Source organism: Tigriopus californicus, chromosome 8 (assembly GCF_007210705.1).
Source record: "Tigriopus californicus strain San Diego chromosome 8, Tcal_SD_v2.1, whole genome shotgun sequence".
NCBI classification, from domain to species: Eukaryota; Metazoa; Arthropoda; class Copepoda; order Harpacticoida; family Harpacticidae; genus Tigriopus; species Tigriopus californicus.
The window spans coordinates 14,021,522-14,034,382 of NC_081447.1; the positions used below are offsets into that span (position 1 = coordinate 14,021,522).

A 12,861-nucleotide genomic window follows, 5' to 3' on the forward strand; every position below is an offset into this window, starting at 1 on the left:
ACTCTTTATTCGTTGTTTTTCTCCTCCCCTGGTGACTCTCTATAAAATCATCATAGGCAGGCTTCAGTTGAAAAAATATCAAATGCAAATAAAATTCTTAGTGTAGAAGCCAAAGTAAGATCATGTATGGTCTATTTTTGCAATTAATTGCCTTTGCTAGAGTGCCTTTTCGAAGAGAAAACTGCTTCTTCATAATTATTCTGAATTTGTTAATTTTGATTACGAATTATTTCAATAATTTTTCGAAATGAAATTAAACGTTTTTTTCATTCACAGCTAACTTAACCTTTACAGCCCTTTTATACTTGGTCATCGCATGCATTTTGGCAAGTTTATTAGCATTTTTTTGCTCAAATTTCAGGTGTTCTGTTTGTGCAATTTTCTAGTCAATAAACAACATCCTCATCTGCAAATTTGGGCGGAGCGTAGACGTTATGATTTGTCTTAAAATGGGGACAGAAAGTTGGATCAAAAACGGTATAGAAATAGTTTTTTGTCGCTATGTATTGGTAGCGACGGATGCCATGGTCATCAGTAACAAAGTCCTTTTAGGATTGACACGGAGATGTTCTACGTATATCGGTGACATGCCGTTCTGTTGAAAAAATTTTTTAACTTATCAAAAGCCATTTTTGTAAAGAAATGGACGCAATCTGGCTTTCCCCCCCCTCAAAAGATGCAAAAGCTGCCTTCGGCATTATGTTTCCTCAAAGAATCGCCTAAGGGGAAAGCAGATCAATTTGAATCAATTTCACCCTTCTGTTTTAGAATGACCAGAGAATTCGTGTCCGTTGATAATAAAGCCCAAATCAAGAAACTATTGAAGGTTTTGGGAGTGGATTTTGCAGCCTCCCAGAATCCGAATATGCGCAAAGGTGGCCTCATCGGACTCTCAGCCGCCGGGATTGGCTTAAGCACGGTAAGATTAATCACATCTTATTTTCCTTGGGTCCTCTACAATTTTCACACTGGATTCATATTGTTCAAGAATTGTCCTAGGAAGTGAGGTCAAATGAAGAATCATGACTTGACTTCTTCTGCTTCTAGGAGAGCCATTTGTACATTGAGGAGTTGCTTCGTCCAATTATGACTTGTTTAACGGACACGGATTCTCGCGTCCGTTACTACGCTTGTGAATCTTTGTACAATATTCTAAAAGTGTCCAAACACTTGATTGTGCCGATCTTCAACGACATCTTCTGCGCTATGGGCATGGTGGTCACCGATTTAGATCAAAATGTTCGCACAGCAGCTGAGCTCTTGGACAGACTCCTCAAGGTAATGTACAATCCAAACAGTTTTGAAGAATTAATTGACGATCAGAAGCAAAACCACTTGTTCACCAAGTTTCTGACAAGCACTGCAATATGGTTGGAGCAGATTTGCGCGGACTATGTTGTTCTTTTTGGTCGGTTCGAACTCGAATATCTCTTCGTCGGTGTTTTTTATTCCTAACGTCAGTCTTTTTGATATTGAACGATCCAGCCTTGAATTCGTACTCTTCACTCGACAGAACATTGTACTTGATCTGCAAGTGAGGTGCTCATCTGTACATTGCATAGCTATCATCATTCCGATGATTGCCTTACAAGCATGTTCCTTTATTCTATTGATTGTCTGTATTTTCTTCTTTCCCTGAAGAATGTTGCTACCGAGAGCAAAGACTTCGATCTGCGAGGATTCGTGACGGTGCTCAAGGAACGCCTTTACAGCCGCGATCCGTTCGCCCGCCAGTTTCACTTGGGATGGATAAGTGATTTGGAACAAGTTCCCGATTCCCGAGTTGTCGATTTCCTACCCGAAATCCTAGACCAGCTGTTCATTATCCTCGGGGATCCTAATGCTGATATCCATGTCAAGTGAGTTCATCAATGTTGGGCTGGATTGAAAGGCTCGAGGTTTGTTCATATGTGATCTGTTTTCAGTTGTCGAAACGTCTTGGGGCGGTTTCTTTGCCATGTCCAAGACCATGACGAGTCGGAGCTTGATTATGCCCTCATGATCAATATCCTCATCACGCATGCCCAATCGGACGTGGGTCGGATGCAAGTTATGGCCTTGGATTGGATCAAGGTGTTCCTGGCCAAGGCTGATCTTGAGCTGTTACCTTTCGTCTCGGGAATCTTGTTAGCGGGATTGCCTCTTCTAAGTCTTGATGATGAGCAAAGAAAAGTTTTAACCGACAACGAAGCCAAATGTAGGTGTTCAATGCTTTTCAAAGACTTTATCCATTCTGATTGGTTCACCCTCTAATGCACCCCGAAAAGGTTTGAAAGAGGCCGCACGGCAAATCAACGTCCAATTGATGAGATTGGCCAAAAAGGCTGAATCAGACCCCATCAACAAATCCGAGCTCCCCGATGCTAACAAAACTGAACCGTTGGGTCTAAATTCCCTGGACGTGGAGGCCATCCTCAAGGTTCTTGTAAAGCAAATTGAAGGGCATAAGATCTCCGCCAAATTAGCGGCGCTTCGGTGGACTTATCACTTGTTCAGTATCACCCCCAAAAAAGTATGAAAGTAAACAAAGCAAAATGAAAGCAATCTCAAAATTTGAACCTACTCGGAAAATGAGACTAAAAATCATTGATTTCGTTGGTTTCAGATGAAAAACCATGTGGATCTTGTGTTCCCACTGTTGTTGCAAGCCTTGTCAGACTCTTCGGAAGAGGTAGTTATCAATGCTCTTCAAGTTCTCTCTACAATTTGCAACGACGGTGAGGACAAAACCCAATTCCGAACGTGCATCATGTACTTGATGAGACTGTTCAAAGAAAACAAGCAGCTTTTCGAGGCAAAAGGACCGTTCATCGTCAGGTAAGTATATCGAGTTCAAAACACATCTGGTTCGATATATGCATAGTTTTAGTTGCTAGAAGCACAACAGGTTATGATACTTTATTGAGCGCCTTTGTACTGTATGCAAGAAGGATGGATATGGTGAAGAAATCGAAATTCATAATTCTGCTAGTTGCTGTCCGATGTGATTAAAGATCAATGGAATAACTAAATAGAAATCAAATCGTCTGTTCGGCTCCTTTGCTGAATTTGGGACGGGATATTTTCGACATCAGCCAAGGTCATTCTAAGCCTCGCTATTCTCGCTCAAAAAGCGCTTGACGTCCTTGGTCAAGTCCTGCTTGCTTTTGGCCGGTACCATGGCCAATGCTTTGGGCATGATCTCCTGAACTAGGTCCTCGACATTGACATTGGTATAACCTCGGTTGCTGATGGTGTCCTTGATCTCGGATCGTACTTGATCCCACCATCCACTTTCTTGAAGTTGTCGACCGAACTTCTCGCGAAGCCGTTCACGCTCCCCACTCTCGACCAATTGCCGATGGATGACCTCCTCGGCATCGGTTTCCGACATTTTTCTGCGACCCATAGTTACGACTGAAAAAGGAATCCGCCCCAAATTCAAGAGGTTTCCTATTGAAGCCGTAAAAGTCTGTTGATTACCTTTTCTTTCAAGTATCTTCTAGGCACTGACTGCTCACATATCCTGACACTGATTAAACAGTAGGAAAGTCCTGCATGTCGTCGTCGTCTTTTGTACGAGAGAGTGGAAACCTTCCGGTCTGAATCAGGCCGCCTAGTGCGCCCCGTTGCGTCCGTTGTCAAGGTGTTCTGCTCGCCTTTTTGGCCTTTGTTGCCTTAAATATGTTCAAAGGGGACCCTTTTTCATATCCTACCCAGCCGCTTTCCTTGCTTTTTTCACAAAGCTCTCTTGGATGAAAGAGAAATGAAACACTTGCATACAGTCATGGATATTTTTCGTCGAGGGTTCCGTATACTAGATCAGTAGCCCAGCAAAATTTCTTATTTTCAAACCGAAACTGACTTAGTGGTGAGAGCCACGAATTTTTAACAGATCTGTTAACAGTTATTTGAAATGTGTTTGAAAAAGATCCTTAATTTGATGAAGTCATGTGTTTGAGTGCTAAAAGAATAAGAAAGAAAAACTTTGCCTTTGCAAGATGGAGCCAAATGTCATCAAGACAGGTGGGGTTCAGAGATAGTGTATGACCTTACAAATGTCCTTGGTAAGTCCTGGAGTTTTGCACAAGGGTCCTCATTTGTTTTCGTAAGCTCAAGAGCCTTGACTTGAGTTAACAGCCATCGACAACGATGTCTGCGTTTTTTTGACCTTATTTTGCATGCATGGAACATGGCTCCATTTTGCACGACATGAATATTTTCTTTTAGCAACAATAACAGTTATTCTATCTTCAATCCACTACTGTGTGTTGAATTGAATTTTCAGCTCATTTAGGGGAGCTTATTGATGACTCACTATATACAGGTTTTTGCACAAAAGAGTAAGGTACGTTTTTCGAAGGGCATTTGCTAATTGGTAGTGGTTCTCTCCAGAAATTGACATTGTCATGTCGGAGTGCCATTACCGGAAATTTTTTGGGTGACCCTTCTATGCCAATGACTTCCGAGCGGGGTTGCAAGATCTGCTCGTGTTCTTTTGGAGTTGCCTTTAGTTCCAAAGAATAAGCCAAAATGAACGGATGGCGTCTGATAAATGGAAGGGAAAAACATTCGAATTAGCTAGTATGTACTATTTAACCTGTCGAAGTCGAACCACCCTTATTTCCAAATCAATGAATTTTTTTTTTGCTGTTACAAGTAGTAAATAAGCGATAGCAAAAGGACAAGAAAAGATCGAAAATGTCTGTTATGTTTTGGTGGGTTTGAACAAGTTTTTAGAAAGCTCGGAAAGAGTTGGAACAAGTTTCCACACATACATTCAATAAATGACGCTATTTCTTTACTGAGGGGTCAATTGGTCTTCAAGCCAATCAACGATCACTTGGTAATATTGGTTCATCCAATCGATGTTAGCTTTGGTGGTCTGGATGGCATTTTCCGTGTCCCGCTTTGCTGTTCCAAGAGTATCCAAGTGATCATCATAAAACTGTTCCAATTCGGCCAATTGTTGAGGCCTATTGAAACTGGACGTGCACGAGGTGACGAATCGACCCACTGAGGAACTGATGGCCGTGTCAAAGACCTCCACAATACGATCCCATTCCTCTTGAACCCAACCCCAAGCCAGGTCTCTGCCGACCACATTATTGGCGACACTGCTGACCACTCGAGATCCATCTTGGCTCCGAATGCTGGAATCCGGGTCCAAAACCATGTCGAGATATTTCTGAAATCGAAGAGGAATCGATAAAGATGGGTAAAAAATGGGGGAAAATTCGACCCGAATTTGCTTGTTACGTACCTGGAGAATCCAAATCTCTTTTGTACATCCCAAAGCAGACAATATGGTTCCTTGCTCCGAAGCGTCATCGGTGTTGAGGAATCGTGCCCAAAGGAAATCCCATTCGAGCTCGGTTCCAAGACCAATAGCAATGCAATACACCGTTGACTTCTTGTCCGGATCGATTGGGTTCGTAGAATCGGGGTTGGGGGATTCCATCCACTCGTTGAATTTGGCAGCTGCTTTGTTGGTGCAGTCTCGATTTTCTAGACTGCACATGGAAGAGATAACTTTGGTGCGAAGCTCAGCATTCAGAAAGCTGTCATCAGGTTTTGAGTCAAAGCCGAGGTCGGCATAGATGGGGCTAAGGGTTCTATTGAGGTACTCCTTGAGGTCGCCGAAGCCAGGTTCCCTCTTGAACATGCTTTTAATGTAAGCGAACCCGGAGAGGCCAGCGGACCAAGGGATGAAATCTGTTTCCCCTGCCAAATATCGCGTTTGGGCCAAAGCATCTTCGTATGTCAAAAGTCCAACCTTGGCCAAGTTGAAAGCATCATCCAAGATCTGAGCTCGATTCACTCGATGAATCGTTTCATAATCCGATTCAAGCGCTTCAGCGATGCTTTCCCAATTGGCGGAATCGTAGTTAACTCTGTAGAAGCTCGTTTGCTGAACGTTCACAATGATGGCGTCAGATTCCGAGGCTGAGATATCGAAAGTCTTCGGTCCGTTATCCGAGGGTGTCAGCCAGAACTCGTTTCTTGTGTCTTGGAAGTCTCCTCCGGCTGTCGTATACGAAATTGGAACCCACCATTTATAATCAAACTGTGAGGACTTGCCCTTTTCCGGTTCTGAAGCTAGATAACGGGTTTGACTACAAGTGATTTGGGACTTGGCTGTGTCTACCGTGACCGTGATGACTGGAAATCCCTTTTGTAAAGTCCACGTGTCCATGATCTCTTTGATTGTCAGATCAGGATCCAACTGACCCTCGGCAATAGCAGTGGTAGTAATTTCGTTCCAAAGATCATCTTGAGCAGCGTTGCTGTACTGGTATTTCTTCAGATAATTCGTAATGGCTTTGTTGAAAGTTTCGATCCCGAGGAAGTTGGCCATCATTCGAATAACCGAAGCTCCCTTTCCGTATGAGATCCCATCGAATGCCTCATTGATTTCGTCTGGGTGATTCACATCAATCGAAATGGGATGAGAGGATTCTAAAGCATCCACCTCGAATGTACCGTACATTGATTCGAGGACGAACTTATCCTTGATGGCAGACTCAGGCTCAACGTGATCAGCACCAATATATTCGGTGTATGCGGCAAATCCTTCATTCAACCACAAGCTAAAAGCAAACGAACAAGTACATCATATAAAAGCTCGGTTTGAACCTTGGTGAAAAAAAAAACCACATGTTTGCTTACTCAGACCACCATTTCATGGTGACAAGGTTTCCAAACCATTGGTGAGCCAATTCATGGGCCACAACCGTAGCTATATACACTCGCTGACCTGCGGATGACACTTCAGGGTCGTAGAGAAGCGCCGTTTCACGATAAGTGATGAGGCCCCAATTTTCCATCGCTCCGGCGCTGAAGTCCGGGATAGCAATCATGTCTTGCTTGGGCAAAGGAAATTCCACGCCAAAGTAATCTTCGTAATAAGCCAAAACGGCTGGTCCCACCTGTGCGGCATATTCAGTTCGAGAGTTTGCGCTCTCTCTGGACCAGATGCGAAAGTCAACGTTGTTTGGCAGGGGATCGCTTTGCCGGAAGGTGAAGTCAGACACCACGAATGCCAATAAGTACGTGGACATGGTCACCGTCTTTTGATAAATGTCCCACACATACTCATTGTTGTTTTCCATGGGCTGACCCTCGCTTTCGATGGGCATGTTGCTGATAGACGACATGGTCGGAAGACGCCCCAAGCTCACTTGAAATGTGGCCTTGAGAGCAGGTTCGTCAAAACAAGGAAAGGCTCTTCGAGCATCAGTGGCCTCAAATTGAGTCGTGGCAATATATCGAACTTCACCCTCTGGAGTAGTGTACTGGCTCCTGTAAAATCCGGCCAATTGGTCATTCAAGTTGCCGATAAAGTTTATGGTGATCTGAACTTGGGATCCTTTCAAGAGCGGGGAGCCCAAATACAAGATAAAAAACTCTCTAGCAATGTCATTCCCAAAACCAAGAATGCTAGAAGCGTCGCCATTGATGAACACGGTGTCCTCGAGGATGGTCATGTCCTTGGCGTGTATCTTTATGGTGGAAGTGTCTTGAAGAACCTCAGCTTCAACCTCAACCCTACCATCAATCGTAAAGTTATCGGGAATAATGAAGGGCGTCAGGAATACGTTGTACGATGTTGGGCTAAAGTCTCCAGGCAATCGCACGTCAGTGATCCGGAGTTGGTCCGTGACTGCCAAGGTCGACCTTTGGAATGGCAGAGCGTCCGAAACGTCAAATTGACATGTCCAATCCCCAATTTGCTCTTGTTTGAGTTGAGCCACTTGAATGTGACAGTCTTGGTCAGAGGTCGTGTTCGAGGTTATTCCTTCCACGACTTCGCTATCCTCGTTGGTGACGATTCCATTATCAACAATAAAGATACTTCCCTCCGGTCTTGTCCAAGAACAGGACTGAGGAGATTCTAATCGAGTTTCAAATGAACACCACAGATCTAAACTTCCACCTTCCTCCACTGGCTTGGAATATCCAGATTTGATCCGATTCGAGATTCCATCGGATGCTGCCTCGATTTTTGGACGTGCCAATCCCAGTTCCTTCACTCGAGCCTCTGGGAAATTAATTCGAGGTCGTAAGGCTGAGCCCAAACCCACCACGACCAAAAGTATCAGAAATTGCCGCATGGTCAACCGCTAACTGAGCATCGCTCTTGTGAAGCCGAGTGTTAATAAATGTGTTTAAATCGTGACGCATTAGGATTATCTTGATTCTGAGGTTTGATTACCTGCACATGAACGTTAGGGCTGCTCAAAATTGAGATGAGGAGCGGACAGGACTTATCCAGCTTCAAATACTGATATGATTTGAGTTTGAAGTCTAGTTTCTTCTCAAGTTACAACATAATTTGTCGTTTGCCTTCAAACTTTGATGTGATGCACTTGTACTCACCGCCATTTTCTGTTACACATTGACTGACACTTGTGTCGAAAAAGGTTTAACCTTTTACATTTTCTTCACATACTTCTATCAAACCTGATTTTTAATAAGTAATGTACTATGCTTGACCACTTTGACAAAGTCAGCAATAAGCTTAGAGAGGCTTGGAAATTAACCTAGCATTTTGTCATAAGTTAACATTACTCATGCGCCAGGTTACGAGTACTTTCGTCTGTTTTCGATCCAAGCTGTCAAAGTGAGCATTTCCAGTCGGCCTTGAGCTCGAATCGAACCTAACTTTTCCTCATCATGGCTTAGATCGCCTTTGTTCCGATATGATCATCATCTCTATTTCTTTCTTAGACAGCTATGTCTCTTGATGAAGGCGGAGGAGATCTACGAGCAATTAGCCAAAGAGCTCTTGGAAGAGAGTAACCTAACTTTCGCCCGTCAATTCGTGGACATCCTGAACTCTATCCTGTTGAGCACCAGAGAGCTCTTTGATATCCGACGGAAGCTTATCAGCATGGAAACCAAGGCAAGCCCAATTTGATACCCGTTGGTAGATCAAAACACGCTAAATCATTTGGTTTTCTTTTAAGCAGGCTTCCCTCGATTTCTTCCTGACCTTGTATCACACATGGTGCCATAGCCCAGTTCCAGCCATTGCGCTTTGCCTTTTATCGGGCTTCTATTCTCACGCGTGCGACCTCGTGAGGAAAATGGCTCAAGATGAGGTCACTGTGGATATCCTCATTGAAATCGACAAGCTCATTCAACACCTGGAGTCTCCCGTGTTTGCGGGTAAGTGATCCAAAGCAGCATAGAGTGTACGTTAGAGTAAAGAATTGAACTTTTCCAAACTTGTATTGTTTCAACTCATCACGAGAACTTCCCACCCTCGTGTTCAAACGATTTGCTGATCATCACGAAGAACTCTGCGTAGTTGATACTGCCATCTCCGTCACTATCAGCTTCCTTGATCATGGCCTCGACCTCATCCTCCGATAAGCACTCGCCGAGATTGGCCATAACGTGCTTCAATTCTCTGTTCAGCAAGGTTTTGGGTGTTTCAATGTGATCAACACTTGGCAATATCTGATTGTGCAATTTCTGGCTTTGGAACTGAAAACGGTTCGCTCTTAAGTAAGGCTAAAAAAAGAGGTGGGGGGGTTGGTATTCAAGTTACTTGATCACATTGATTGGAAACTCCTCCCTTGAACTGATTAAGCCGTTTCCATCTTTGTCAAAAATCTTGAATGCTTCTAAGATCTCTTCTTCCATGTTGACTTCAGCCATTTTGATGGCCATCATGTGAAGGAATTCCGGCAAGTCGATCGTTCCACTCTCGTTGGTATCCATAGCATATGCCAAATCTGGAACAAAATTTCGCATATTTTCACATTAAATACGCCAAAGACTCGTCAGTAGCCTTTTTTTTCTTGAACCTTGATGACGTGGATGCGATACACTGATTCATACCTTGAAGTTCAGCTTCGGTTGGATTTTGGCCCAATGTATGTAGGACTTCGCCTAGTTGTTTGGTAGAGATCAAACCATCTTGATCAACATCCTGAAGGTGAAATGCCTCCATCAATCGGGCAATGTCCTCGCTACCTGTAAGAGTTTTCCGGATACTCATATGAAAGTTTGTTATGTATCTATTCCTACCGGTTTTTTCCATTGGAAGTCTTGAAGCTCACTTACTGATTTTATCTGCCATCCTCAAGCTGATGTCTGCTCAAGCTTGGAGAAATTGGATCAACTCTCAATGTTTTGATTAACCCTTTCTAGCGGGAGAAAAATGTGTTGGTGGCAAATGTTCAACCCTTCGTTGGAGATGACTATCGATCTTTGATACAGTTTCCGGTGGATGTTATTCTCTGGAAATGGGAAGCAAAACTCGTGCTCGATATTTCCGTGAATACTAACTGCTATTCCAAAAGAAAGTTCCAAAATTGTTCGATTGTGCGACAATGGACAGTCGGGTCCAGACATTTTGTTAATCGACAAAACTGTTTGTTCGCCCAGGGATTATTGTCATTCAAAAACATTTTAATTTTCATTCAAGCTAAACTGTGTCCATTTCTTTAAATGAAAGTTGTGAAATGCCCGTTCAGCTCTCTTCCATTTTCTTTTTGTGTTTGGACACGATTTTGATGCCAATTTTGGTTGCGTTTACTAGTTGCGATATTTGAGCGCACTTTTTCTAAAACCGCCCGCCATTGCTGAATTTGATTTCAGATTTGTTTTTTTTTATTATTTTGATTTCTATGAAGTTACAAGAGGGGAACTGATTGCAAGTTTCAGCTTGTGTGCTTCAAATATAAAACATCTTATTTTCACGGTTCCCATTGTATACCAAGGTTGAAATCAAGAAGTCAACGAAGTAATTATATTATAAATATTATGCGGAACAGTCTGTACTAGAAGCTAGCAAAGGGCACAAGCAAGGGCTATGATCCCCAGCTTGATTCCAAAGCTTTCCAGACCTTTCATCGAGCTTCCACACCTCAAAACGCTCGAATTTTAATGGATTTTGGAGTAATCATCAGCTACGCATGTTGTTCGAAAAACGAAGTTATCCAAAATACCAAGGTGTGATTAACTTTAATGGATCATTTGGAGCGTTTGATTTCTTTTCCAACTCTAGTGAAAAACTCCCAACTGCAACTATACTCGTATCAACGATAGTTATTCAGCCCAAGATCTGCCTTCAACGTATTAACAACTTTAAAACTTAATTAGTTTTAACTGTTTGAATTAAGGAAAATTGTGTATCTGGTAATCTTATTGATGTTGAATGTCGCATCTTTTCTTCGAAAATGACGAGCAATTTTTTATCCAACGTCCTGTTCTTAAGAAAGATCGTATAGAATAGATTGATGAATAAACCTTCAACTGAAATCGGTAACGGCGTAGTTATGGCCATACACATATCGCCGATTGTGTTTTTTTGATGTTATTAAAGACATTGCAATTGCTGATGACTGAAATTTAAACTGAATAGTGGCATTGGAAGTGCTTTTTTCCTTGAACTCATGTGTCGCTCTTTGGAGAGCTCAACATCAAGCAAGTTATTTCAGGTGTCTTAGAGGCAATTTGTACTCTGCTAAAGCTGCTTGTTGCGCCCGATTGTTTATATCGTGTCCTACTAACAGACCACTCCTTGTTCTGATTCCAAGAACTACTGTACTATAGAGTCCGACAATGAAAGATATCACGGAGTATGCAACACAACAGCACAAACTTTGGTAACGTGAAATGATGTATGTTTTTAATCTATTTTTTAGCAGTGAGAATGCATTTATTGGACGTGGGACAAAATGATGAGTTGTTCCAAGCTTTTTATGGCTTACTCATGATTTTACCCCAGAGCAGTACCTTCAAACTTCTCCAAAACCGACTTCAGTGTGTTCCATTACATTTAAAGCCCACTGCAGCAAGGTAGGAAGAAAGAAAGGAAAAACTCGTTATGGTTATGTGTACTCGTTGACCTTCTCTTATAATTCTGATCCTAGAAAACCATCGGCCAAGTCTTTCAAAGCTGAAATCGATTGTCAAATGCTCATGACTTACTTTGATGAGATTCAGAGTCGTCATCAAAAAGAAAGACGAACAGCGGCCAAAGTGGAGACTCTGGCCAAAGGGGTCAGCCTTCTCGAATTTGAATGAGGCTTGGTGCATTGATGTCAAAGCAACGAAATGACTACGAAGTGACCCTCTGAAACGTCAAGATCATGTCCGCAATTTTAGATTCGTGTAATCAGTCCAATCACATGTTTACCTGACAATTAATAAAATCAAGAAATTCACGCTACATGCTGCCCATTGCTTTAAATTGACATAACAACAAAATGATGTGTTCTTAACAACTGCTATTGAGAATGCAGTGGTCATATGATTCTATGACGCGTCAACTCTAATTTGATCAATGCAAAATCAATGGCTAGATGAAAAAAACAGAGCCGCTAAGAGTGCAAAAGCACATCTAAAATTAATTGTTCATAAGTGCTTTGCATGCCATATAAGATAGAAAGTAACTCTGTGAAAAAAATGAGATTCTGATTACGCAGAGAACTTCATAACGTCGCTAAATGACCTCTTAAGTTCAAGTTCAAGGATGAGAGAGGATAAGTCACTATAACATAGGTTGAGTGTTGTGTTACAAAGAATCCGAGCAACAACTTGCAATCAGTTCGAGTGCCATTTGCAATCAAAAGTTACCCGCTTTTGAACTTTTGAACTCGTAAGAACAGGGTGTTTAAATGGCATGAATTGGCCTTTTTTCAAAATCTTAACCGCAATCGGTCGTTTTGTCCATTCTCCCAAACTAAAGTTTAAAACTTTGAATGAAACTTTCGATGGGGAGATGGTTGTAGCGCAGTTGGTTAACGCGCGACCGAGCTTTGCTCGGGTTCATGGGTTCGAACCCAGGTCTCCCCCCACCCCCTGCTAAAGTGGATTATATCGCCTCGAACGGCGGACCTCAAACGGCGGACCTCGAACCCAAAA

At 42.5% G+C, this 12,861-nt stretch overlaps 3 protein-coding genes across 4 annotated transcripts in view; 1 reads left to right on the forward strand and 2 right to left on the reverse strand.

The window, feature by feature from the left end:
- Positions 1 to 12,166, forward strand: part of LOC131885581 (protein VAC14 homolog) — a gene marked incomplete at its 5' end in the record, with an annotated part of 18,821 nt that extends 6,655 nt beyond the window's left edge. Inside the window, 10 exon segments of the mRNA XM_059233656.1 lie at positions 769 to 919; positions 1,048 to 1,278; positions 1,642 to 1,859; positions 1,926 to 2,197; positions 2,268 to 2,512; positions 2,606 to 2,817; positions 8,710 to 8,884; positions 8,952 to 9,150; positions 11,640 to 11,793; positions 11,868 to 12,166. Coding sequence (XP_059089639.1) covers positions 769 to 919; positions 1,048 to 1,278; positions 1,642 to 1,859; positions 1,926 to 2,197; positions 2,268 to 2,512; positions 2,606 to 2,817; positions 8,710 to 8,884; positions 8,952 to 9,150; positions 11,640 to 11,793; positions 11,868 to 12,021 — 2,011 coding nt within the window. The 3' untranslated portion in view covers positions 12,022 to 12,166.
- LOC131885580 (aminopeptidase N-like) lies at positions 2,848 to 8,230 on the reverse strand. Its single transcript, XM_059233655.1, has 4 exons — positions 6,649 to 8,230; positions 5,243 to 6,569; positions 3,463 to 5,167; positions 2,848 to 3,396 (listed from the first exon to the last, which is right to left on the reverse strand). Exons 1-3 carry the CDS (start codon positions 8,091 to 8,093, stop codon positions 4,781 to 4,783), a joined length of 3,159 nt encoding a protein of 1,052 aa, XP_059089638.1. The 5' UTR covers positions 8,094 to 8,230; the 3' UTR covers positions 2,848 to 3,396; positions 3,463 to 4,780.
- On the reverse strand, positions 9,189 to 10,290 carry LOC131885586 (calmodulin-alpha-like). 2 transcript variants are annotated; one of them, XM_059233666.1, is made up of 4 exons: positions 10,054 to 10,290; positions 9,829 to 9,963; positions 9,563 to 9,722; positions 9,189 to 9,394 (listed from the first exon to the last, which is right to left on the reverse strand). In XM_059233666.1, exons 1-4 carry the CDS (start codon positions 10,067 to 10,069, stop codon positions 9,229 to 9,231), a joined length of 477 nt encoding a protein of 158 aa, XP_059089649.1. In that variant the 5' UTR covers positions 10,070 to 10,290; the 3' UTR covers positions 9,189 to 9,228. The 2 variants fall into 2 exon arrangements, with proteins under 2 accessions (XP_059089649.1, XP_059089650.1); XM_059233667.1 differs by lacking the exon at positions 10,054 to 10,290 and having other exon boundaries at positions 9,305 to 9,471; positions 9,536 to 9,722; positions 9,829 to 10,040.
- Positions 12,167 to 12,861: the final 695 nt, after the last annotated feature.